Source organism: Synchiropus splendidus, chromosome 6 (genome assembly GCF_027744825.2).
Source record: "Synchiropus splendidus isolate RoL2022-P1 chromosome 6, RoL_Sspl_1.0, whole genome shotgun sequence".
Taxonomy (NCBI): domain Eukaryota; kingdom Metazoa; phylum Chordata; class Actinopteri; order Syngnathiformes; family Callionymidae; genus Synchiropus; species Synchiropus splendidus.
Genome location: NC_071339.1, coordinates 18,008,030 through 18,033,161, shown reverse-complemented (window position 1 = coordinate 18,033,161; position 25,132 = coordinate 18,008,030). Strand labels below are relative to the sequence as shown.

Sequence of the window (25,132 nt, the reverse complement as noted above, 5' to 3'; positions counted from 1 at the left end):
AGCGCTGTAGAATAATAAAGATGACGGGGCAGCGTTTTTCCTCTGGTTTCATTACATCATGATTGTCATGTGTTTCAATAAGCAGCAGACAAACAGCGATCAGACCGTTCACACGTTTATTTCGAGTTGACTGTGGACACAGATGTCAGAGTTAGAAACTATTTTTCTTCAATCAGTTCCAACAGAACAACCGTCAGGGATGATGAAATGTTGCGCTGGTCGCGTCTCTCAGCAGCACCGAGCAGGTCTGCAGATCAGAGGACTCAACTGCAGCAGCTACAGACAGAACATGAGACATCACGTTACACTTGTCCAAACCAGATGGACCATAAACACTGCAAATGACAGTGAAGTGACTTTTTTTTTTCTGTCACAGTTCATCTGTTTCGCAGCAAACATATATATATATACACACTACACTTATATACAAACAACAAGCATATAGACATTTGTTTCATGATTTGTCAACACAACAGAGACAGCAGTGAACACAAAATTGACTTACTAGTTGAGTAGAAACATCGGCACTTCAGAATCGGAAGAAAATCCTTTGGTAGCTCTCAGTTCTCGCCAGGATGTGAATGCATCTATATTGACTCTTGTCCGAGATCTTCCTCTGTCGGTTTCACGCGTTCTCTTCATGGACTCCTCACTACGAACTCTTGCATCTGCCATGGTGTAAATTGAACTCAGCCCTGCCCTTTTGCCATAAAGTGTTGCGGTGGGGGTGGAGTTGGGGCTGTGACGCCACTCTCAGAACACGCCTTGGGCGGCTCACCCACAGAAAGTTACATACTACAAGGCAGCGTTTAACAGAGTGCTGGTGAGACTGACTCCGGGGAGAAGGCCACTTTCTATCATTACGCTCTTTTACTGCTGCTACTTGTGTATATACTTTTTATTTAATTTTTAGTGCATGCTTGATTGTTTTCTTTTATATATTCTTTTGTACATTGTTTGCACCAAGGGAGTAGCGCTCAAATTTCGTTGTACACTGTACAAGGACAATAAAGGCTATTCTATTCTATTCTATTCTAAATCTGAAAATCATCTATTTATGTCCAAATACTACACGTTGTTACTTTAAGTGTTATAATTTCATGTTTTTATTTTACATATGTAATGTGTATAGTGGTGCTGTGCTTCTTTTTTTTTTCATAAAAATAAGTGTTTCCATGTCTATTTAAGTATTTGTCACTTTTAATCTCTGTGGTATTGAGTATCTTCCTGGGAATCAATAGTAGTATTTTAGAATATGCCAAGCATACAAGACACTGACCCCTGCTGTTTAGAGGGAGGAAGAGGAAGTAGTAGTGTATTTGAGGTCGCAGATCTGAGGGTCCATTATCTTCAGCCTCTTGCAGATGCTCTCCACTGGTAATTCGGCGCTGAGCAGCCTTGTCACCTCGTTGATCATTCTGGTTACGCCGCTCGTCACTCCGATGTAGTAACACTGCCGGTGGTGTGGGTGAGACGAGAGAGAAGGAGGAAGTGAAGGAGGGTGGGAGAAAGGGGGGGAGGTGAGTGTCAGACACTTGTGTTTACACATGTCAGCTCCAATCAAGTCTCCACCCTTTTTGACGAAATGTTTTTCCTGCATTTGATGTGTTTGATCAGAGTCACAGCTGCTCCAGTGCTTCTCTTCACATTTGAATGTTACATTCAATACTGTTCAAGTCAATACACACAGTTGTTCGCCCATACATGAATATCTGTACAGATAAACACCAAAGTTCAGTCAGTTTTGATTTTGTCCCATCCAAGGTTGTCCAGCTGGTGGTGACAATAAGGAGACACAATCTGGCTCTTCTGTTCTTCAGAACAAGAACTTTCCCAAGAGTTCTTCCCCACTACTTACGAATCGGTTGTCTTTGCCCGTGGCGTCACTGCAGCTCTTCACGAGCGCCTTCTTGATGTCGTCAGTGTTAAATCGGACACCGTCCTCCTTCAGCGACTCGTAGAACTTCCCGAGGAAGGTGACGCACACTGAAACAAGAGCATACAGAACTTCAGAGCAAAGCTAGAGACCTCAACTGTGAAGAGTGACGGGGAGATCCTGAGACTCCCACGGATGCCCCACATCTACACACGACCACAGCTGCAGCAGCTCTCGCAGCCGCAGCGACAGGACTCGCTTACCTTCACATTCGCCCTCTTTCAGAGCCGCGGCAGTCCCGGGTACGAGACTGAGGGCCAGAGCCATCGAAAAAAAACTCACGCGCCACATTCTGCCAGAAAGGGTTCAGCAGCTCAGTAAAGACGTCGGACCTCCTTCGCACTGTTGCTGCACTCGGGACGCCGGCACATTTGACTGAGAGCTTCCCGGGCTGCGTCACCGCAAAGGGCGTCGGTGATTGGACAATCCCGTAGCTTCCGGGGGCAACGTCCAGTTGGCGGGCTGTGATTGGTCCAACGGGGAGCGCCACCGTTTCCCTCAAGTTTTATTTCAGCGATGACTCGCACTAGTCGTTGTTGTCCAAGTTGGAGATCAAGGGAAGGATTAGTATGAAAGGGGTCTTGTGAGGGCAGGGAACTGAACCAACACACAGCACAAATAAAATGAGACTGAATTCACTGGACTGGACATTTTACAAAAAAAGTGAGAAACGACACACTGTGACACTATCGTTAGTCACTGAGGTGGATTTTGGAGCTGATATTCAATTGAAGAAAAAGTTCAACAAACATGAATGGGAATGCTGCTGCATACGAGTCGCGTATCACTTCCTCACCGTCTGTTTAGGACGTTGCGGGGAACAGAGACAGCGGCTCGGAAGCATCTATCATTCAACATAGACACATATAAAACTTTATTTTGACTGCACGTTTCAGAATGAAGCAAAGGAGGCAGTTTGAACATTTACTGACCGGTAACTTTCAGTTATGAGTGTTGTAGGAATGAATGTAGAGTGTCTGCTGTAGGTGTGCTGTTCGTGCATGTGTGTGTGCGTGTGTGTGGCCACTGCATGTGGGAGGGGTTGCCGGGTGAGCGACATCTCTCTTGGAAGTGAAGAAGTGCCCGGTGCGTGTGTAGCTCAAAATGTGCGATTCTGTGCAGCTTGGCTGTGACAAATAAACCAAGTAACGCTCTGTCCGAGACTCGCCTCTTCCCTGTCGGAGCTCCAGCCAATGAAAGGACATAAAACCCTGTAGTGCTCGCTCCAGCCTTGGAGGTGTCGAGACGGACATCCATCGTTGTAATGTTTCTTACGGGATTCTTCCGTGATAACCTGCTGAAAACATCATCGGCTCTCATCCATTTACAGCGCTGTAGAATAATAAAGATGACGAGGCAGCATTTTTCCTCTGGTTTCATTACATCATGATTGTCATGTGTTTTAATAAGCAGCAGACAAACAGCGATCAGACCGTTCACACGTTTATTTCGAGTTGACTGTGGACACAGATGTCAGAGTTAGAAACTATTTTTCTTCAATCAGTTCCAACAGAACAACCGTCAGGGATGATGAAATGTTGCGCTGGTCGCGTCTCTCAGCAGCACCGAGCAGGTCTGCAGATCAGAGGACTCAACTGCAGCAGCTACAGACAGAACATGAGACATCACGTTACACTTGTCCAAACCAGATGGACCATAAACACTGCAAATGACAGTGAAGTGACTTTTTTTTTTCTGTCACAGTTCATCTGTTTCGCAGCAAACATATATACATACACTACACTTATATACAAACAACAAGCATATAGACATTTGTTTCATGATTTGTCAACACAACAGAGACAGCAGTGAACACAAAATTGACTTACTAGTCGAGTAGAAACATCGGCACTTCAGAATCAGAAGAAAATCCTTTGGTAGTTCTCAGTTCTCGCCAGGATGTGAATGCATCTATATTGACTCTTGTCCGAGATCTTCCTCTGTCGGTTTCACGCTTTCTCTTCATGGACTCCTCACTACGAACTCTTGCATCTGCCATGGTGTAAATTGAACTCAGCCCTGACCCTTTGCCATAAAGTGTTGCGGTGGGGGTGGAGTTGGGGCTGTGACGCCACTCTCAGAACACGCCTTGGGCGGCTCACCCACAGAAAGTTACATACTACAAGGCAGCGTTTAACAGAGTGCTGGTGAGACTGACACCGGAGAGAAATCTGAAAATCATCTATTTATGTCCAAATACTACACATTGTTACTTTAAGTGTTATAATTTCATGTTTTTATTTTATATATGTAATGTATATAGTGGTGCTGTGCTTCTTTTTTTTCATAAAAATAAGTGTTTCCATGTCTATTTAAGTATTTGTCACTTTTAATCTCTGTGGTATTGAGTATCTTCTTGGGAATCAATAGTAGTATTTTAGAATATGCCAAGCATACAAGACACTGACCCCTGCTGTTTAGAGGGAGGAAGAGGAAGTAGTAGTGTATTTGAGGTCGCAGATCTGAGGGTCCATTATCTTCAGCCTCTTGCAGATGCTCTCCACTGGTAATTCGGCGCTGAGCAGCCTTGTCACCTCGTTGATCACTCTGGTTACGCCGCTCGTCACTCCGATGTAGTAACACTGCCGGTGGTGTGGGTGAGACGAGAGAGAAGGAGGAAGTGAAGGAGGGTGGGAGAAGGGGGGGGGGAGTGTCAGAGACTTGTGTTTACACATGTCAGCTCCAATCAAGTCTCCTCCCTTTTTGACGAAATGTTTTTCCTGCATTTGATGTGTTTGATCAGAGTGACAGCTGCTCCAGTGCTTCTCTTCACATTTGAATGTTACATTCAATACTGTTCAAGTCAATACACACAGTTGTTTGCCCATACATGAATATCTGTACAGATAAACACCAAAGTTCAGTCAGTTTTGATTTTGTCCCATCCAAGGTTGTCCAGCTGGTGGTGACAATAAGGAGACACAATCTGGCTCTTCTGTTCTTCAGAACAAGAACTTTCCCAAGAGTTCTTCCCCACTACTTACGAATCGGTTGTCTTTGCCCGTGGCGTCACTGCAGCTCTTCACGAGCGCCTTCTTGATGTCGTCAGTGTTAAATCGGACACCGTCCTCCTTCAGCGACTCGTAGAACTTCCCGAGGAAGGTGACGCACACTGAAACAAGAGCATACAGAACTTCAGAGCAAAGCTAGAGACCTCAATTGTGAAGAGTGACGGGGAGATCCTGAGACTCCCACGGATGCCCCACATCTACACACGACCACAGCTGCAGCAGCTCTCGCAGCCGCAGCGACAGGACTCGCTTACCTTCACATTCGCCCTCTTTCAGAGCCGCGGCAGTCCCGGGTACAAGACTGAGGGCCAGAGCCATGGAAAAAAAACTCACGCGCCACATTCTGCCAGAAAGGGTTCAGCAGCTCAGTAAAGACGTCGGACCTCCTTCGCACTGTTGCTGCACACGGGACGCCGGCACATTTGACTGAGAGTTTCCCGGGCTGCGTCACCGCAAAGGGCGTCGGTGATTGGACAATCCCGTAGCTTCCGGGGGCAACGTCCAGTTGGCGGGCTGTGATTGGTCCAACGGGGAGCGCCACCGTTTCCCTCAAGTTTTATTTCAGCGGTGACTCGCACTCGTCGTTGTTGTCCAAGTTGGAGTTCAAGGGAAGGATTAGTATGAAAGGGGTCTTGTGAGTGCAGGGAACTGAACCAACACACAGCACAAATAAAATGAGACTGAATTCACTGGACTGGACATTTTACAAAAAAAAGTGAGAAACGACACACTGTGACACTATCGTTAGTCACTGAGGTGGATTTTGGAGCTGATATTCAATTGAAGAAAAAGTTCAGCAAACATGAATGGGAACTCTGTGGACTTCACACGTGTTTAGTATATCCTTTCAGACAGCAACTTGTTAGTACATTTTGTGTGTGTGTGGTTTTCTGAAATTTCACCTTAAATGTTAGAATGCCTTAAAGGAACCATGAAACAGCAATCCATGCATCAAGAGTTAGGTTAAACAGCGTTCATCCATTTATGAGTAATTTAGCTCTAAAAAATGTGTGCTCCCCCATGTGATCTGTTCGTATCTCTTAAAAGTAACCTGAAAACCATCATGGGATCGATGAAGCACCTCTTGATATAAACAGAGCCGCACACCTACTTAAGAGAGCATCTTATTAACTGCTGGTAAATATTCCCTCGAAATATGAAAGAAATGTGTTTTTATCTGTGATGTGGAGGAACATGTCTTCGCCATTTCTAAGCAATGCAACTCCTTTGATTTATAAGTTGGTATTGCTTGGCATCAGTTTGATTTATTTATTAACACAGAGTGTGTTTTAAAAGGCTTTAAATGCATTGCTGATTGTCATTTGTGGTTCACTGAAACTAGAGGAGACTCATGGGCACAATTCATGCCGCATGTTTGTAGTTCTTTGTAGTTTTAAGGAGCGCTTTGTGCAAGGCAGCAATTTTGCAACTTTACCTTGCTATAACTTTGAAATGACAAACATTTAAAATTATATTTTGACATGAAGCTACTTTATGAGTGTGTGAGATTTGATGACTAAAGAGGATACACTAGACCCCAGAGACCCTTTAACATAATGATGAAGGGAATTCCAAGTGTCAATAGCATTCTGATGACTGAACTATGACAGATATTCTCCTTGTTCCTTCGGTCTGCCGAACATCTGGAGAAGTAAAAGCTAATCAGCCTTTAAAAGATGCGCTGCGATGAAATGGACTGAACTGAATTCATCTGCTCTCTCACTCATATTTCTACAATAACAGACCGTTACATATCGACCTGCTGCCTTAATTTCCACGTGAAGCATGTACCTAATCCCAGAGTTTCACTGCCCATGCCCTCCAGCAGGTACTGTTTCAGTTGATGAATTAACTGAGAGACGGAGAGGACATCGCCATATAAACGCGGCGCTCCTCAAATCGGTGTCCCAGTAGGTTTGTTGTCGTTCGTGAAACAAAAAAAATGCACCAAAGTAACAAGAATTGACAATGGTCAATTAAACTTTGACAAAAAACCTATTCCACACTCCTCAAGACAAGACAAAGTTTAATGAAAGACCTCGAAGATGACACACCTTTTGTTTGGGGGGCCACGTTTACCAAGGTGTCTTCTGTGACTCTTCAATGAAAAGAACTGAATTGACAGTAGACTATCAGAGAAAGTGTCTTGTCCTAAAATGAAAATGAGTCAGTGATAAAGTGGAGGGGGAGAGACTCCACTTTGTGGACACAATTTGAGGCTAAAACCGGGTAAATTAAAAAGAGCTGGAGCAAAGGAAGAAGACGTCAGAAGGCCCATTCGAAACTAAGCGACTCTTTCGACACATGGCATTTCCCTGAGCATTAGCCTTCCTCAGAGCTCAAATCAATAATTGTGACACCATGACAACAAAAGAAAATATGATTTCCAGATATTCCCTACAGTTTCAGCCTCATCATCTGTAAACATACCTCCCTACTCTTCAGCGGCAACAACAACAACGACTCTGAACGGAGCAAAAAGGGACAGATGATTGGATGGCCCCGCCTGCTCGTGTGTCGTCAGAGCGCAGGGGACGTCACCCGAGCAGCTGCGTGTTGTTGCAGAGTCACTGCGACTGTTCGATGTAAACAAGGAGACGAAGAAGACCCGACAAGATTCGGACACACTGTCGCTTCTACGCAGCCACATACCTCTGGAGTTTGTGCTGGGTCGTGTTCGAGTCTCGAAGGTCCATGGTTCAGCTGTCTCTCCGTCGGTTCGCGCTAGCAGCAGAAGCTAGCGACCGTTAGCCTGACTGGCAGGTTCAGAGCGGGCCTGGAGCCATAAATCCTCTGTATGTTCCGATAGAAGTCTGCACTTCGACACCAGAAGCCAGAACCGTAAGTGCCAGAAGGCGATATGGGACGATTTGATGTGGAAAGAGGCCCCGGTGGAGAGCGAACGCAGCTTCTCTTAGCTGCTGTGGTAGCATGAGCTAACAGGGAGGGAGCGATTATGAAACTGCTATGTGGCCCTAAGGTTCGTTCAGACTGAAACCATTACACCTCCTGGCTCTGTCATAACTTCAGCAGTATTTCAGCTCATTGAGAGGCTTGGTGCCTTTCTCCTGAAGAGCAGCGTGTAGCGTAGTGGTGCTAACGTGTGTTTTCGATCTCCTCAAGGGTCGTCTGGTCATGTTTTTGTATTTCAACGTCCAGACCAGTTACACGTTATAAAGTCGATGTCCGATAATAGTGTGATAAAATACATATTCTTTGTGTAATAATGACTTGAGATTAGTCACTAAATGTCGATTATATTCTGATGAAATTGTCAACCGTTTCCCATGAATAGTGTGTTTAATTGTAATACCAATGTTTTCGTTGTTGCCCTACACAACTCCTGTATTTATATGTTGAGGTAGAATTTCATTTAAGAACTCATCATAGCAGTTATGAGCTGTGTCGTCTTCTGTCCAAATTTGAGCAAGACTCCCGCTCTCCTGTCTGAGCTTCAACATACCTTTATTTATTTACCCAAATGTGTGTTCCAGCTGGGTGGCTGGTCGGAGCAGCCTCCTCCCAACATGGAGGCAGCAGGGAAGGACTGCGAGGAGGAGACTCTGCAGACAGCGTTTAAAAAACTGCGGGTTGATGCTGAGAGGTAAGAACCAGCTGTCTGACCCTGAGCCAAACTCACTCTGACCCATGTTCAGTCCACACACTACAGTAGCATAGAGTACGGACCTTTCTTATTCCTTTATGTTCTACTTCTGATCACAGTTTTGTGTCTTTAGCTTTTGTGTTTGTAAAAGCTGGTGGATAGGAGGTTTAAACAAAGATAAACAGAGTTATGTCTTTAGATAGGAAGGGAAGCTTAGAGCCACTAGGGTTAAAACTGTCCCGAGCAAACCTTTGTGTTGCAGTGATGGTGTTCTTACTTCCTGCAGCGTTCCAGCACCCACGAGTGCCTCTGAGACGTCGAGGACGCCGCCGCGATCGTCTCTGGATACAGGCACCAAGCCAAAACTAGGCTGCTTGAAAGAGAACTGGCACGGGTAAGTTGTTATCACATCTTTGTCACATCATGATCACCAGTAGATCCACTTTCTCACATGATTGTCATTTTTCATACTTTCTGCTCAGTGTGCGGAAAACTTCTCGGGGTTCGTCCAGAACTCAGCGCCGTAGAAGATCCAAGTCGCCGATACTTCAGCCGTCGAAATTCACCTACTGCAGTTCTGTGTCTGCTGCCAGTCTGTCGCCCCCTAGTGTCTGCCTCAAGCACTCTCCTGTGGAGCCTGTGGGGGGCAGCAGCGGCTTGGCTCAGAAGGAGTTCCTAGCCTCCTGCTCATCCCGCCACACTTCCACTGTATTTGGCTCTGCTGCTGCTGCATACGAGTCGCGTATCACTTCCTCACCGTCTGTTCAGGACGTTGCAGGGAACAGAGAGAGCGGCTCGGAGACAGAAGATGGTTCAGACTGCAGAGTGCATAGAACGCCTGACCGCACAGACTTCCGTGCTTTGTCCGAGCTGCACAGCAGCGCTCCTGAAGAACCATCGTGCTCTATCTGCAGCTGCAGTGAGAAGAGCGGCCAGGAAGGTGCGACTGCAGTAACACGTGAGAGTGAGTGTTCGTGTCAGGTAGGTCGACGTGGTTGGAGTGAAGTGGCAGTTTACTCCTTCACTGGGCTTCGCGGTGTTATCTCAGAGTGCGAGCAAAATCTCGACAAGAGTCCTAGAACCCTTGGAGCTTCCACGCCACCATCACTGTCTGGCTCTCCTCGCTCTTGCTCTGAACAGGCACGAGCTTACGTGGACGACATTACAATAGAGGACCTCTCTGGGTACATGGAGTATTACCTTTACATCCCCAAGAAGATGTCTCACATGGCTGAGATGATGTACACTTGAATCATGCAGAGGTGGCAAGACCACACTTGTGTCCAGGTGAACAGTGGATGGACACAGCGCCCTTGTTCTCCCAGTAAATGCACGCAATGCCAAAGCTTTTGGGGCAGAGCCAAGACAGGACTTCTACACTGGCAGTTTGTGTTTCTGTGATCAATTATGTTTTTGTTGGGACTTCTGTTGAATTGTTCTCTAAATAAAAAAAACTTTCTCTGGTTTGAAAAAGGTTGTGATTTTCTCCTGCTGGTAATTGACAAGAGTTATATGAGATGTTTTGGTGCCCCAGGACAGGGCTGATGTCATCTGGACAGGCCTTTAATCTTAAACACCTCACTTTGAAGACATTCCTGGCGATGATATAAATATCACAAACGTTTTCTGAACACTTGTTTGTTTTCTGGCAAGTTCATCCTCCAAGCATGAGGAGGACATCCCCTCGAGTTGTGAGCAGGTCTCAACTGAGGTCCAAGTCAAATGCCTCAGTTCCAAAGCCGCCCGTCACCTCTGCTGCCGCGACACCTAGTGTCCAACTGAACCCTCATCTCCCTGCAGCCGCAAAACCTGCAAGCTCCATGGTCTGCACTCAGAAAGACAGAGATTGCTCAGAAACCTCTGTGACGTTCCCAGATGTTTCCTCACGTGAAGATTCAACACTGGAGGGCGTTGATGCACATGGCCTGAGCAGCAGCCTGTTTCCTGTGAGCAAGCGGATCAGCCAGGTGAGAGGGCAGGAGAGGAAACCTGAAGCAGAGAGGTGTGGCCTGACGTCAGCGCTCGAAAGTGGGCGTGGAGTTGAAAATGCTCACATTTCACACCACTGCAGTGAAGGTCCGGAGGCCCAGATCCAAGACTTCACCGTCGAGGACCTCAACGGCCTCATAGAGTTCTATCTTCATCTTCCTAAAGAAATGTCTCAGATGGCCAAGACCATGTACTCATAACTCAGCTTGGGAGCATGGCCCAAGCAGCACTGCCTTCAGTTTCAACACCAGTTTCATGTCATCTATCATCTAGCAGCTGTAGCACCGACACGTCACCACCGCACCAAATAAAGCTTCTGCTCTCATTTGTGTCTGAATGTTGCCGTGGACGTATTGCATATTTGGCCACCGGTCTGTCAATTGTTAAGAGAAGTTTTGTTCTCTGACTGCTTCCAAATACATGGATTACTGGTTCTTCTATCCCTGTGATGCACCACTTATGTGCTTCCTCGCCTAAGGTGACAAACTCTAGTCCCGAGTGTCATGTTGTTCTGTACTTTGGCATGTCATCATTAACAAGTCTTCTCTTCATGATGACTCCATGAGATCCTTATGACATCACCTGAGTGTCACTGACATTCTGCTCCATGTCTGTGTGTGTCCTTTGAGTGAGTGGCTTTGGTCCAGGGCAGGTTATATATTGATGAGGAGCTAAGGGCAGAGTCAAGAGAGAAACATGGTCTAGTGTCTGCTGGTGCCAGTAAACATGGTTTACAGACTCTAACAGTAGCTAGTGAGAACATTAAGCCGTTCCCCACGTGCCAGACGAGTGCCACTCTCTTGAGCGAAAACAGATCCTCACCATGATCGGAGAATCAAGAAGAATATATGTCTCTGAGCAGTCGGCCTTTTCGGATCTTCAAAAGCTGCCGTCCAAATTCCTAAAGAATCTGAGGAACAATGGTACGAACTGTGAGGAGCGAAGCACCGCACGAAAAGCAGACAAGACGATGCTGGATTTTGAGATTGAAAAGCTGAAGAAAAAGCCAAGAAACGTGTCAACAGAATCCCCCTCGTGCAAAGGGTGGACAAGGTTTGGTACCCACAAAGCCAAACGTGTGGAATTGGCAAAAGACAGGGAGGTAGGCACCCCCTATAGGCAGACCGAGGAGGGTCTTAATCTGAGGGAACAAAGGACCAATAGTGCCACTGACAGGAGACTGACAGCGATGGTGAAGAATGAGACCGTTGTACATCAGCACTTATCCAGCAGCACATTGACAAGCAAAAATGAGCTGGAGGAACTGAAGTCAGAATTACTGAAGCAAACAGACAGTATAAGGATGCTAAATGAAGAAAAGCGAAATCTCATTGCCAAGAATACCCAACTGGAATCTCAGCATGAGAAACAGCAAGCCGATATCGTCACCCTGAAAGCTGATAACAAGTCCATGAAGCTGGAGATAGACACGGTGCATGAAGCTGCCACAAGTCTGCAGGCGGAGATCGACAGCAACATCAAGAAGAAGACGTCCCTTTCTCTGGAGTTATCCCAGCTCAAATCTTCGCTCACAGAAAAGGAGCAAGAGATCCAACGGCTTCACTTAGAAATCAAAAACATCAGTAAAAGACGTGACAATGTCTTTGGACTTTCAGAAGCACGGAAACAGATTCATGTTTTGAAGAAGGAGATCACCCGTGAGAGAGGGAACACAGATGTCCTGCAAGCTGAGGTGAACCGACTGAAGTCTGTTCTTGTCAGCACACAAGAAGAGAACGACAACCTGCGATGTCAGCTCTCAGTCAACACAGAGAAACAGGAATCCCTGTGCACTGAGCTCACCAGGATGAAGACGACGCTGGTCCAGAAGGAGCACAGTGTAGGTGTGTCCAAGCAGAACAGTGCAAGTCTTTATGCAGAGGTTGCGAAAAATGAGTTTCTCCTCACTGAAACCAAGAAAGACAATGACCGTTTAAGACAGGAGATAAACAACAACGACAGCGTGAAAGAGAAGCTGGATGATGAGGTGCACAGCCTGAAGACACTTGTTAAAGAGAAGGAGCAAGATATTCTCTGTCTGAGGAAAGACTTCACAATTAAGGATGAGAAAATAGAAGCTCTTGATGTAGAAGTGTCCAATGTCAAGTCTCAGCTCTTCAGCAAGGAACAAGAGCTTGAATCATTGAGATTGGAATTCCAGACTCTAGTGCAGAACCACAAATCTCTGCTCGCTCAGGTGACTGACAAGGAACTTCTGCTGCTCCAATCACAAAGCGAGACTGAGCGTCTCAAAGCAGAAATCTCCAACACCAAGGAGAACATCGGGACTGTGGATGCAGAAGCTGCCAAACTCCGGTCTCGGCTGGTGGAAGCAGACGAGGAGAAAGAAAGTTTGCGATCACAGATCTCACACAGCGACAAGAACATTATAAGTCTCAATAACCAGATCTCCGAACTGAAGTCCTGGCTGCTGGACGAGAAGCAGGATGCAGACAGACTCAGATCAGAGCTGAATGCTCTTGCAGCTGATGTGGCGAAACACAGTTCTCTGCTGCTGGAGGCCAAAAGTGAGAATGATGCTCTCAAAGTTGAGATTAACGTCAAGGATACAAAGAGAGCAACTCTTGACGATGAAGCCTCTTCTCTCAAGTCATTGCTGATCCAAAAGGACCAGGAAATTGAGACCCTGAGGTCGAACCTCAACTTAGTTAGTCAAGACAAAGAAGAGCTGCAGGCTGAGGTGGCTGATAACCATCAGTGCTTGGAGGAGAAGGACCAGAACATTGAGAAACTGAGGCTGGATCTCAACTTGGTGAACAGAGACAAAGAAGAGCTGGAAGCTGAGATGACCGAAAACCATCAGCGCCTGGAGGAGAAGGAGAAGGATATTGACAGCCTGAGGTCAGACCTCAACATGGTGAACCAAGACAAAGACCAACTGGTGGTTCAGGTGGCCGAAAACCATCAACAGCTATTGAAGAAGGAGCAGGACTTAGAGAAACTGCGATTGGATCTGAACTTGGTGAACCGACACAAAGATGCACTGGAGGCTCAGGTGGCTGAAAACAGTCAGCAACTGTTGGAGAAGGACCAGGACATTGAGAGCCTGAGGTCAGAACTCAACTTGGTAAAACAAAACAAAAAAGAGCTGGAGACTGAGGTGGCCAAAAACCATCAGCGTCTGCTGGAGAAGGACCAGGACATTGACAGCATGAGGTCAGAGCTCAACTTGATGAACCAAGACAAAGATGCCGTGGAGATTAGGGGGGCCGAAAACCATCAGCGTCTGCTGGAGAAGGAGAAGGACATTGACAGCCTGAGGTCAGAGCTCAACTTGGTCAACCAAGACAAAGACCAGCTGGAGGTTGAGGTGGCAGAAAACCATCAACAGCTATTGAAGAAGGAGCAGGACTTAGAGAAACTGAGATTAGATCTGAACTTGGTGAACCAACACAAAGATGTACTGGAGGCTCAGGTGGTTGAAAACAGTCAGCAACTGTTGGAGAAGGACCAGAACATTGAGAGCTTGAGGTCAGAGCTCAACTTGGCGAACCGAGACAAAAAAGAGTTGGAGGCTGAGGTGGCCAAAAACCGCCAGCGTCTGCTGGAGAAGGACCAGGACATTGACAGCATGGGATCAGAGCTCAACTTGATGAACCAAGACAAAGACGAGGTGGAGATTGGGGGGACCGATAGCCATCAGCGGCTGCCAGAGAAGGTTCAGGGCAGTGAGAAACTGAGGTCGCACCTCAACTTGGTGAACCGAGATAAGGGTGCACTGGAGGATGAGGTGGTTGAAAACCATCGGCAGCTACAGGAGAAGGACCAAGTCATTAAGAGCCTGAGGTCAGACCTCAACTTGGTGAACCAAGACAAAGACCAGTTGGAGGTTGAGGTGGCTGAAAACCATCAACAGCTATTGAAGAAGGAGCAGGACTTAGAGAAACTGAGATTGGATCTGAACTTGGTGAAGCGACACAAAGATGCACTGGAGGCTCAGGTGGCTGAAAACAGTCAGCAACTGTTGGAGAAGGACCAGGACATTGAGAGCCTGAGGTCAGAGCTCAACTTGGTAAGACAAGACAAAAAAGAGCTGCAGGCTGAGATGGCCAAAAACCATCAGCGTCTGCTGGAGAAGGACCAGGACATTGACAGCATGAGGTCAGAGCTCAACTTGATGAACCAAGACAAAGGCGAGGTGGAGATTGTTGGGGCCAGAAATCATCAGCGGCTGCCAGAGAGGGACCAGGTCATTGAGGGACTAAGGTTGGACCTCAACTTGGTGAACAGAGATAAGGACACACTGGCAGCGGAGGTGTTGGAAAACCGTCAACGGCTGCAGGAGAAAGACCAGGTCATTGAGAGCATGAAGTCAGACCTCAACTTGGTGAACCGAGATAAGGATGCACTGGAGGCAGAGGTGATGAAAAACCGGAAGCGACTGCTGGAGAAGGAGCAGGATTTGGACAGACTGACCAGAGAGATGGCCACCAGCGACAACAACAGAGAAACTTTGGCGGCAGAAATGTCCAAGCTCAAATCGCTGCTGCATGAGGCCGAGGAGGAGAACGACAGTCTGAGGTCAGAGATCTGCCACAGCGACGAGAACATTGAAAATCTCGATGATGAAGTGTCTAAACTGAAGACTCAGGTGTACCAGAAGGAACACTACATTGACCGACTCATCGTGCAGGTCAAACAAATGCACGAAAATGCAGATAGTCTTGTTGCTGAATCCAGCACCAAAGACACGATGATGAACCGCGTGGAGAAGGAGAACCAGAGTCTAAGAGACGAAGTGCAGAGCCTCAAGAGTCAAGAAGCAGAGGTCCATATGGTGTCACAGAAACTAGCCGATATTGAAGCGCAGAGAGAGGCCGACTGTGCAGAAATCAAGATGTTGAAGCACAATGTGGACAGCCTTCATAAGGGCAACAAGATGCTCAGTGATCAGAATGACAGACTCAATGCGGAGCTGCAGCAGCAAACATCCTTGCAGGACAAGCACAGACGAGAGGTTGAAAGACTGCAAAGAGAAGTGCGAGAGTTTCAGGATCAACTGCAAGAAGCAGACATCCTCCTGAGTGAGAAGAATGAGCAGTTAAAAAAGGCAAATGAGGAAGTTGGTTATCTAAAAACTGTGGTCGCAGAGTATGAGACCCACTCCAGCAACCTGAAAATGTTGAACAAAGATCTGAACGTTCAGCTAGAGAAGCAGCAGGAGAAAGAACTCCTGACCGGGGTGAGTTTGTACCAGGAAATGACTCTGGACGTTGAGGTATCGAAACTGACATCTCTAGTGACTGAGAAGGATGCAGAAATTGGCAGACTAAAACAGGAAATCTGCTCCTTCAATGAGCACAGAGAAGAGATTTGTGGCCAAGAACACATACACAAGTCTCTCCTGGAGGGGGCGAGGAAGGAGAATGAAAGTCTGAGAAAAGAAATTGCGGATCAGAAGGAGCACAGAGAGACGCTTGACGCAGAGCTGCTGGAACTGAAATCTCTGCTGAGGGAGAAAGAGCAGGAACTCTGCTGCCTGACGGAGGAGATCTACACCAAAGACCAGAGCACGGATACTCTTATCGCTCAAGCAACATTGCAGGAAAATCTGTTGGTGGAGACCAGAAGAGAAAATGAATGCCTCAGAAATGAAGTCACGCACAAGGAAGAAGATGCCAGAAAGCTTGTAGCAAAGGAATCCGAATTAGAGGCCCTGCTGATGGAGAAGGATTGTGCCATCAACAGACTTCGCTCAGAGCTGGAGAGAGTTGAGCGACATGTCGCTCATGTTCTGCCTGAAGACGAAAACAACTTCGAGATGTCCACTGAAGACATCAGCCAAAGCTTTTCAGAGACGTTCCCTGGAGAGCATGAAGAGGGCGAGGAACCTCTCGACATATCGATTCTTCGTGCGGAACAGATACCACCAGAAGACATGAACTTCAGTTTTGTGGAGATTCCCATGGAAGAGACTGACATTAACGGACATTTGGAGATACCACCTTTGGATGAGACACATCATGAGGAGTGTGTCTCTTCTTCACACATCAGAGAGGAGTCAGTTGAAATGCCAGATGTAGAGCCAGCACCTGGAGATAACATCCATCAGTTCTTCTATGAGGAGCACAGACACCACGAAGGTCACAGGTTTGATGAGAACCTCCTGAGGATACTACCCAGCATGGATCCACAACTGCGGAGTGGCCTATTGTTGATGTCGTCTGACGTACCAACAAACAGTCAGCACCTCCTGGACGATGTTGCAACCCAGGCTGAAGACCTCATGATGTCTTCAGGCAGTGTTGGACACAACCCAAATCTCTTGAACCGGTGCGCTAACTGTGTGTGGAGAATGGGACGCGTTGTTGGGTACTACTCCTCAGCTGCACTCTTCTCCCATGTCATGCTCATGGAGATCACCGGCAACGGCATCCTATGGGATTACGCCTACCCACTGCTCGGGTGCAACTGTTCCATTGGAGACGCGTCTCCGCTGCCGTACTGATGGAAGGCTTCACCCTCTGTCCTGCAGGTCGACTGGTGCGTGTCAGGGTCGTGGTGACCCTTTGTAATTCATTACCTGTCAGTGAAATAAACCAATCAAAGCTGAGTGTCAGTCAAATGTAGCTTGTATTGGTCCACTCATACACAGCATGGACACAAAGACATTGTCCCATGGATACACACAGTAAGCCAGCGCCTCTGCAGAAGTCTAGCCTTGGTAAGGGCTCTGGAAGAGTTGTATATATCAGTAAGGCTTGGATCAGGGGTGGGCGATTACATTTGCGAGGAGGTCACAATGGCATTCTATACTGTGACTGCTGTGAGGGCCATGCACCCAAGAGACAAGAACAAGTGTTAAATTTGATAAAACTGTCCCCAAAATATCATAAAAAAGGAGTGTAATTACTCTGTGACATATCCTTAATATTCAGAGGTGGGAACTAGTTTTGGTACCTTGCACCTTTAAATTTGGACTTCATCTCAAATATCATGAAAATCTTGCGATTGAAAAGGCATGGCAAACAGACAAATAGAAAATCTTAAATACAAAGTCAAAGTCAACAAATGTCATTATGTTATGCTAGTTAGTTATGTTTGGTTGGTTACTTCCTGCTTTAAAGTGATTGTCACATCCTCCTGTCTGTACAACATCTGTTTTGTCTCTCCCCCTAATCCCGTCATTGTCTGCCCCTCTGTTCCTCGTGAGTACATACCCTCTGTCGCCTCATGTCATCAAGTCCAAGTCAAGTAAAGTCCATGTTTCTTTGTCAGAGTTTGATTCCTTCTTAGCGTAGCACTTTTTGTTGGTGTTTGACTTTAATATTTTTGTCTCACCTCCTTGTCTTCAACCTTGTTGGATTAAACCCTTTCTGAGCTCTCGCCTGGTCTCTTGCATTTGGATCGACCTTCATGAATGAGCATAACAAAAACCATCACATTAATATTTAGTAGTCCTGCCACAAGGACACAGAAGAATGCAGAGGGTGTCCGAACACTTTTTTTTGCTGAATTATCAAACTACAAACTGACCAATACTGAACCTCCACCTACAAATCAAGAAAACCCCATACATTCACATCTTTTCATTATTTTATGCAGCTTTGTGTAATAGTTGGTCTCCCAACATCCCTGACACTTGTATAAAATGTGTTGAAAGACAAGGTACTCTCATACATTGTCTATGGGAATGCCCAAAATGACAAAGCTATTGGAGAGAGGTGGGGCAGATCATGTCAAAATTTGTACTTTGTATTACTTTAATTTTTGTCTGTTCTCATTATCTTTTGCTAAATGTTTTAAAGAATAAAAATATTGATGAAGAAAAGAAAAATATATATATATGTCAAACTCTTAGAATAAATCATAACAATTGGAAGGTCTTTTAAAGTGTTGAATGTCTTGGAAACATGACTATGACTAAAATGTAAATATGACATGAAGGCACGTTATTACATTCAAATACTGTTTATTTTGAGGGACAAGAAACTATTGAAATGAGTGCTTCACATTAAGACATCTCATTTAAGAATCATTTATCAATAGCTGGAGGGGAAGAACAACACAGAACGTGGAAAACGAATAGAAATACCATATATCTAATTTATGTGTGTTAGATATTTCTTTGTTTTGTTTTGTGCCTAATAGAATTAGATACAAATTCATGTTCATCTGTTTCCCTTTTGTATTGCCCCAGTAGTGTCTGTGACTGTAGTTTTGGTTCCTATTTTCACTTACGTTTCTTTGTGTGAGTCACTAGTGTGAATGTTTGTTTGAGCCGGTTTTGATTTTGGACCACTGCAGATGTTGCGGCGCTTTTCCGGAAAGTGACGTGAGAGGAGGAGGAATCGGGCAGTTCCACAGGAAGTCCAACACTTCATGTGAATTCCACAAACATTCCGAGGCGTTTCAGTCTGTTTCTTCTGTCGAGCCTCAAGTGGTTCAAGTGTGGAAGTCACGTCTGTTGTTGTTGTTCTCATACTGACTGATAGTTCTGACACGATGACATCGGTGGTCGTCGAGTGGGGGTCATAGTTTCATGTCAAATTAAAATTAAATTCTACAGATGTATGATGGAAATAGTTATGTGAACCCGACATGAGACGTGAATCACAAGACTTCACCCGTTATGTAACTATAATCAGTTATTGCTCGCAATGGGGACAAAAACGCGACGCAACTCAAATGACTCTGATGTAAAAGTTAACATTTTAATAGAGGAAGATGTAAAAACATGTCTGATGTGGGTGTTCCAACCTGTTGACCATGAAGGACTTCCCGTAAATCTTGGAGGTAGCGGATGACGTAATAGAAATGCCAGTCGCTGGTTGGGTGGCGGCGAGCACGCAAACATATATAGGCGGATCACTCCGCGGACCACCAGCAGAAGAAGACTGAGAGGCGGATTTTCCGAACTATATTCCACCGCGGAAGAACGAAGAGATTCCCGATCCACGGGGTTGTCAGTTTTCCTGTCCGCAGTCAAGTTTGTTTCTTCGGCTACCACACGCTTGGAATCTGGGCTCGGAATCGCCATGATCCACCTATGCGTCGTGCTGCTTCTCTCCGCCTCCGCCTTCTCAGAGTCGGTGAGTTGCTTTCTGTGTGTTCGTCAGCGCCATTAAACTCGCTGCTGGTTCCGATCCGAAGTCCAAACTGGCGTCCTTTTCTCCAATGCGAGTGTTCTGCGTCCGGTTTCCTCTCGACAAAGTTGGAAAATACTGCGTAATGGCGAGAGAAAAGTTTCTGCGGGTCGGTTGTTGATGAGTGGGTGACTAACTTTGATTTAGTGATGTAGAACAGGAAAGTGAAGTGGTTCAGGTTCGATTGTTTCACCGGGGTTTGGACCTCAGTAACTTCTGCCAGTCGTGGAACTTGTTCTGAAACTCGAGACGTGTTTGTGGCTCAGAACTTCTAGTCTTCCGTCAATCGGCTCGAGACTTTTCCGAAACGACCCAAAATGGAGCCCCGAGGCAGTGAATGACTCAGGTGAGTCAGTTGTTGACTTGTGCTTTGATTCAGCCTTCCACCGCCTGTCTGAGAGCAAATCACGTGGCTGAACGTGAGCGCCAGTGGAATATGTTCTGATGCTGAACGGAGTGAACCGTGGACGTGACATCACTTTTTTGAGGCTGTTTTAACGTCTCCCTGATGTCTGGACGTCTTCTCACTTCCGGGTCGTGTCCTGTCCGCCTGTGGCGTCACCTCACAAGAATGTTAGTCTAACTGAACCGCGTTCAGTCCCTGGGTTCTATGGAAGTCAGATCAAGGTTGTGGTTCCCTCAAGGTCAGGTCATTTCAGAACCCACATTGGGCTCGTATCACATGCTTGGTCAGCGTCTGGTGCCGTGGGTCACCATGTCCACTCTCCGGAGCTAAAGCAAAGTGGTCCCTCACAGCTGACAGGAATTTGGATCCCCTCAGCCCCTCACTCTGGGGTGGTATCAGACTTCATGAAGCCAGAGGTGGGTCTTGCCTCCTATCTGACTAGGGAATGCCTCAGCTCTTTATGTCCAAACAGTGGTGAGTGGGAAGTCACTCCAGTGACCAGATGACTGATCAGTGGCAGAATGTGAACCTGTGACTGGGGTGTCCTCCTTTCCTGCCCCCCAAATAAACCGGGCCTGACATCTTTCATGTCTGAAGCTCACCTGAGTCACATGACCATCTGGATCTACACTCTTGCAAAGCACCAGCCTGCCTGTGCGTCCATGTTCGAGCTGTGTCCCCCACAGGCTTTCTTGGGAAGTGTGATGCCTCCTTCCTCAGATCGTTCAGTAGCTCACAAATGGTGTGATGCGACCCCCTGGCTCTTTCTCCGACCACACGCACACCCCCTCAGTCGTACCCCTCTCCTCGCTTCCTTCATTTCCTCTCTGGAATGTGACCCTTTGACCTTCCTGGGACTCTGGAGCGGGGTGGTGGGGGGTGGTTGCTCACTTGAAGGGGTCAGTCTTTTCTCAAGTGCTCCTATGCTTGTGCAGCACTGACACGCCTCCTCACGGAGCTGTGAAGTGAGCGGGCGCCTAGTGTGGACCAGTTCTGCTGGACACCTCTGAGACACCTGCCTTAGAGAGGGGGGTTCATATGTTATCTCCATTGTGTACTGGTCGTCTGCTAGTCAGTGTAATTAGATTAGCTTAGTTGGCCTTTATTAGTCCCACTGTGGGGAAATTCAGCAGCCAATGACGACAAAGACACAGACACGTATCAAAAACATCAAAGATACACAACCAACGTCTAAGACATCCATAAAGCATCGGCCAAAAAAAGTTAAGTCTCTCAAACAACATGGCAAATACTCATAATATAGTAAATATCATGACTATATAAACAAATAGATAATGCTTAGATAATAATTTATATAAATTAAAAAAATGTGAACTCGCCCCTTGGTGCAGTGATGGTGGATCAGCCTGCCACTGAAGGTGTTGTCATGGAGGGGTGAGACAGGCTGGCCATCATGGATGACAGCTTGGTCCTCCTGTCTCCGACCTCCTCTACCGAGTCTAGAATCCCTCTTCACCAGTTGGTCCAGCCTCTTTCTGTCGCCGTCCATACACCATAGAAAATAGCTGATGCCACCACAGAGCCGTAGAAGGTCCTCAGGAGCCTTCCCCGCACCCCCCTGAGCTGGAACAGCCTGCTCTGCTCTTTCTTTTTTAAAAAGAGCGTTCATGTTTTTAGTCCCGTCCTGTTTGTTGTTCAGGTGAACATTCAGATACTTGTATGATCCCACCCTCTCCATATCAGCACCCAGGATGTTCACCGGGGCAGGTGTAATGTGTTGGTGCCTGTAGAGGTGATGAAGGAAGGTTGGAGTTCATATTTCCAATCAGCTGGACAGCTATGCGTAGCAATGAGCTCTGATGGATATGGAAAGTTTGGGTGGTGACATCATTTTCAGGTGGGCTTCCACCGGCCGGAATAGTGTGGTGAAGTTGACATAATGCGCTCCAACCATCTTTCTTACCATCTAAAACAAATGGCAAACCTTAATACGGATATGGCCGACTCCATCAATGAAAGATGATCCTAAATCCCAAATTATTCCGAAGAGCAAAGGCCATCTAAACCCGGTTGCTGTGTGTTTAACAAGGTGAACGTCTCTCTTCCGAGTCCATGCTCCACCCTCGAACAGGCTTCCCTCATGGCCCCAGCGTGCCTCGGCACAGACGGTTCAACTCGAGTTGCTTCCATGTGACTTCTGTCCTCCTATTTCCTTGTTCATGAAGTTGAGCTTCAAGAAGTTCTTTCAGTGTTTCCAAGCGGAATGACAGGAATGTGTCTTGGGAATCTGGGAGATTTGACCCATCGTGGTCCTGGTTCAGACCAACCATGCATGTGTGTCACCAGGATTTAATAAAGCGTCCGGAGTTTCTGTTCGCTCTCCTATAAAATCCCTTGGGTTCTGGAATGTTGCGGGGCAGGTGGGGGGACGGAGGGAGGGGGAGAGCTCCCTCCTGCAGGCTGATCTGAATCCCTTGCCCTCCTCATCCTTTCAACTCCACATTCTGATCTCTGAAAGAGCTTGAATAGATTTGAGGCCACAAGTCGAGTCGCCTCTGATTTCACAGAGTCACACTTGCTCTCTTTGTTGTTCCTCAATCCCTTCCTGGTTTTGCCTGGTGGCAACTTTCCACGTACGATCGCCGGTCTATTTCTCTGAGACTAGGTTCCTCAAACTTCTGAGGTCATACGAGGCTGCAGATCAAAAGGTTGGCATTATGACATTCACTGGACTGACCTCTGACCCTTTGCTGCCCGGCTGTACCTCCCCCCCTCGCCCTCTTGATGGTGCCTCTCGAGCCAATGACCTGCAATTAACACATGGCATGACTCATGCAGACAGGAAGGTTGATCCCCTGCCGCTGTGAAACTGTGTCGAAGAAGCCATCAAATCATATTTCTGATTTCATATTCCTTCTTCTAGTTTTTGCACTCAAAGCCTCATTGTGGGTCACTAACCTCTTGCCCATCTGACCTCACGGTCTCAGCAGGTCCGGGAGACGGAGACCTGGATGCCCATGAAGTCCTCGCTGGGCGTGGCCAGGATGTCGTACTTGGAGGATGATGTGGAGTCGTCGGGAGACTTTGCCATCGACCAGGATGATGACGATTATTATCCCAATTATGACGATGAGGACGAAGACGAGGATGACTTCTCCGGGTCGGGCGACATTGGTGCGTGCTGACAAGACGCCACGTATAAGTAGTCTTTGGTCTGAATTGTGTTTTATTTTGTGTAGAACCGAGCACGACGCCCGGACAAAGGCCACTGCCTTCTTCCACGGTGAGTAAGCTCAAGTCGTCCCATCTCCGGTGTCTGAGGCTGACGCTCGTGTTTTATTGTAGCCCAACGTCAACGACAACAGGATTCCAGAAGTCCAGCGCCCCGTGAGACCGACAGTCAATGAGATCGACCTGGTACGCAACAGCAACGAGATCTCAATTGACAAGAGCGAGCCGAACGACGAGCTGATGTCTAATGTGCTCATGGCACACACGGCCGAGGAGAGCATCCTCAACAAGACAGAGGTCCTGGCAGGTCAGTGTCTGGTCTGATGTAGCAGATGATGATGGTGGCGTGTGTAGAACAGGAAGTGATGTCAGAGGTCTAACTGGTTGTGCTCTTGCAGCTCTAGTGGTGGGTGGCGCCCTCTGCCTGCTGCTGGCAGTGCTGCTGGTGCTGCTGCTGGTCCACCGCATGAAGAAGAAGGACGAGGGCAGCTACGACCTGGTCAGGAAGCCCATCTACACCAAAGCGGCCACCGCCGAGATCTACGCCTAAATTGCCTCTTCCTCCTTTCATCCTCACGACTGACTTCCTGCTTCGACACTCTCAGTGCACTGCGGACCAATCGGAGTCCATCAGACAGGAAATTATGCAAGCGCGTGGACATGGCGAGCGCTGTCGCTAAACCTTTATTTATTTCTCTCAAATGTCTATTTTTATTGTTATTGATCAACATTTCAACCATTGAGCCTCCACGCCTCAATCAGCTGTCAATCATCACTCGTCCGGCATGTTTTTTTAAAGGGAAATTGTATCATTTGAGAGGGACGTCACTAAAGTTAACGCAAGCGCAGTGTGCGTAAGCAGCTTCGTTCATATGTTCACAGCAGGACATAGTGGCATTTCAAAGTTCTACTTTCTGTTTGACAAAAATTTCAAAAATATTAGTTTCCTCAAAATGAGACACTCCGGCATGCAGCATGCCACGCACACACCTGCAGGTTGTTTTTTTTTTTTTTTTGCCACTCCGTTTAATTTCAAGCTACTTGGCATTTGCCACATATCTCACCACACCGGGGTCCAAGGCCTCGACTGTCCTGCCACCTGTGGGCGGAACATTTTCACCTCTCTTGCAGTAAAATGGTACGAATGCTAGTCAAGAAAATGAATCTTCAGCATGAGCGTGACTTAGCCTGCGTAGCTAGATTCATATTTTATTTTTAAATCTACGAGAAACGCTAACTCAGATGTTTATTCAAGACACTTTTTAAGTGAGGGTTTAGTCCGTGTTTTGTCGATAAGCTACACAACTGTTGAGTTATTCGGGTCCATAAGCTACCCGTGATGCACCGGTTTGTCGCTGACATTTCTTTGGCGGCTGCATCGCTAGCTGACACTGCCTCAAATCTGTAAATAATATTTAGATACAAATGTGAAACTGGAAAAAAGAGAAATGATTTCACGGTACTTTGCGACACATGGCGCTGACAACCAGCTACCAAATATTTAAATGCCAAATAGTTTGTAAAGTTTTGATACAACGGAAACACTAATTTTGTAGCTTCACTTTTGTAGTATTTAACTGTCCAGTAACTTTATTGCCTTACTTCAGGTGGTGCTGTTGTACATGTGAACGTTTTTCTACGTGCTAGTTTGAGATTTCTGACTAATAGTTGAAATTTTGAGAGTTTTTATCTTTTTAGACGTTTTTATATCAAGGTTCTCTCTCCACTGTAGAAAGAGATGTTTGTGGCCGACAGTTTGTTCTGCTGCTTTGGTCTCAAATGTGAAACCGACGAGTCGTTGGTTCAAGCAGCTTCTGTTATTGAAATAAAGCTTTTTTTTTTTTTTTTTCAATTCACAAGAATAACGTCTCAGATTGTTTCTTTGTG

General features: G+C 46.6%; 5 protein-coding genes across 10 annotated transcripts; 3 read left to right on the top strand and 2 right to left on the bottom strand.

The window, feature by feature from the left end:
• Window positions 1–108: 108 nt before the first annotated feature.
• LOC128760165 (mesencephalic astrocyte-derived neurotrophic factor-like) lies at window positions 109–2,311 on the bottom strand. 4 transcript variants are annotated; one of them, XR_008414789.1, is made up of 5 exons: window positions 2,140–2,311; window positions 1,859–1,986; window positions 1,280–1,453; window positions 506–668; window positions 109–276 (listed from the first exon to the last, which is right to left on the bottom strand). XR_008414789.1 is itself a non-coding variant. In XM_053867213.1 (4 exons), the coding sequence occupies exons 1-3, from the start codon at window positions 2,225–2,227 to the stop codon at window positions 1,289–1,291; spliced, it is 381 nt and encodes a 126-aa protein (XP_053723188.1). In that variant the 5' UTR covers window positions 2,228–2,311; the 3' UTR covers window positions 109–276; window positions 1,280–1,288. The 4 variants fall into 4 exon arrangements, 2 of the variants coding, with proteins under 2 accessions (XP_053723188.1, XP_053723187.1); XR_008414788.1 differs by having other exon boundaries at window positions 506–1,453; XM_053867213.1 differs by lacking the exon at window positions 506–668.
• Window positions 2,312–3,347: 1,036 nt separating this feature from the next.
• On the bottom strand, window positions 3,348–5,629 carry LOC128760164 (mesencephalic astrocyte-derived neurotrophic factor-like). Of its 2 annotated transcripts, none has more exons than XR_008414787.1 (4): window positions 5,202–5,629; window positions 4,921–5,048; window positions 3,766–4,518; window positions 3,348–3,540 (listed from the first exon to the last, which is right to left on the bottom strand). XR_008414787.1 is itself a non-coding variant. In XM_053867211.1 (4 exons), exons 1-3 carry the CDS (start codon window positions 5,287–5,289, stop codon window positions 4,354–4,356), a joined length of 381 nt encoding a protein of 126 aa, XP_053723186.1. In that variant the 5' UTR covers window positions 5,290–5,624; the 3' UTR covers window positions 3,350–3,540; window positions 4,345–4,353. The 2 variants fall into 2 exon arrangements, 1 of the variants encoding a protein (XP_053723186.1); XM_053867211.1 differs by having other exon boundaries at window positions 3,350–3,540; window positions 4,345–4,518; window positions 5,202–5,624.
• Window positions 5,630–7,471: 1,842 nt separating this feature from the next.
• Window positions 7,472–10,009, top strand: oser1 (oxidative stress responsive serine-rich 1). Its single transcript, XM_053867171.1, has 4 exons — window positions 7,472–7,788; window positions 8,442–8,551; window positions 8,838–8,945; window positions 9,034–10,009. The coding sequence occupies exons 2-4, from the start codon at window positions 8,475–8,477 to the stop codon at window positions 9,800–9,802; spliced, it is 954 nt and encodes a 317-aa protein (XP_053723146.1). The 5' UTR covers window positions 7,472–7,788; window positions 8,442–8,474; the 3' UTR covers window positions 9,803–10,009.
• Window positions 10,010–11,176: 1,167 nt separating this feature from the next.
• On the top strand, window positions 11,177–17,724 carry LOC128760099 (putative leucine-rich repeat-containing protein DDB_G0290503). Its single transcript, XM_053867095.1, has one exon. The coding sequence runs from the start codon at window positions 11,364–11,366 to the stop codon at window positions 17,007–17,009; it is 5,646 nt and encodes a 1,881-aa protein (XP_053723070.1). The 5' UTR covers window positions 11,177–11,363; the 3' UTR covers window positions 17,010–17,724.
• A 1,648-nt stretch (window positions 17,725–19,372) lies between these two features.
• sdc4 (syndecan 4) lies at window positions 19,373–25,125 on the top strand. 2 transcript variants are annotated; one of them, XM_053869282.1, is made up of 5 exons: window positions 19,373–19,593; window positions 23,005–23,188; window positions 23,254–23,297; window positions 23,360–23,552; window positions 23,644–25,125. In XM_053869282.1, the coding sequence occupies exons 1-5, from the start codon at window positions 19,540–19,542 to the stop codon at window positions 23,793–23,795; spliced, it is 627 nt and encodes a 208-aa protein (XP_053725257.1). In that variant the 5' UTR covers window positions 19,373–19,539; the 3' UTR covers window positions 23,796–25,125. The 2 variants fall into 2 exon arrangements, with proteins under 2 accessions (XP_053725257.1, XP_053725255.1); XM_053869280.1 differs by having other exon boundaries at window positions 23,002–23,188; window positions 23,644–25,122.
• The last annotated feature ends 7 nt before the right edge of the window (window positions 25,126–25,132 follow it).

Excerpts from the sequence above, each read along its gene's own strand:
- LOC128760099 (XM_053867095.1), top strand. The coding sequence starts at position 11,364 with ATGATCGGAGAATCAAGAAGAATATATGTCTCTGAGCAGTCGGCCTTT.
- oser1 (XM_053867171.1), top strand. The coding sequence starts at position 8,475 with ATGGAGGCAGCAGGGAAGGACTGCGAGGAGGAGACTCTGCAGACAGCG. Across the intron at positions 8,552-8,837 it reads CTGCGGGTTGATGCTGAGAG|CGTTCCAGCACCCACGAGTG; the intron begins GTAAGAACCAGC and ends TACTTCCTGCAG. Across the intron at positions 8,946-9,033 it reads TTGAAAGAGAACTGGCACGG|TGTGCGGAAAACTTCTCGGG; the intron begins GTAAGTTGTTAT and ends CTTTCTGCTCAG.
- LOC128760164 (XM_053867211.1), bottom strand. The coding sequence starts at position 5,289 with ATGTGGCGCGTGAGTTTTTTTTCCATGGCTCTGGCCCTCAGTCTTGTA. Across the intron at positions 5,049-5,201 it reads GAAAGAGGGCGAATGTGAAG|TGTGCGTCACCTTCCTCGGG; the intron begins GTAAGCGAGTCC and ends CTCTTGTTTCAG. Across the intron at positions 4,519-4,920 it reads CGGGCAAAGACAACCGATTC|TGTTACTACATCGGAGTGAC; the intron begins GTAAGTAGTGGG and ends CACCACCGGCAG.
- LOC128760165 (XM_053867212.1), bottom strand. The coding sequence starts at position 2,227 with ATGTGGCGCGTGAGTTTTTTTTCGATGGCTCTGGCCCTCAGTCTCGTA. Across the intron at positions 1,987-2,139 it reads GAAAGAGGGCGAATGTGAAG|TGTGCGTCACCTTCCTCGGG; the intron begins GTAAGCGAGTCC and ends CTCTTGTTTCAG. Across the intron at positions 1,454-1,858 it reads CGGGCAAAGACAACCGATTC|TGTTACTACATCGGAGTGAC; the intron begins GTAAGTAGTGGG and ends CACCACCGGCAG.
- sdc4 (XM_053869280.1), top strand. The coding sequence starts at position 19,540 with ATGATCCACCTATGCGTCGTGCTGCTTCTCTCCGCCTCCGCCTTCTCA. Across the intron at positions 23,298-23,359 it reads GGCCACTGCCTTCTTCCACG|CCCAACGTCAACGACAACAG; the intron begins GTGAGTAAGCTC and ends GTTTTATTGTAG. Across the intron at positions 23,553-23,643 it reads CAAGACAGAGGTCCTGGCAG|CTCTAGTGGTGGGTGGCGCC; the intron begins GTCAGTGTCTGG and ends GTGCTCTTGCAG.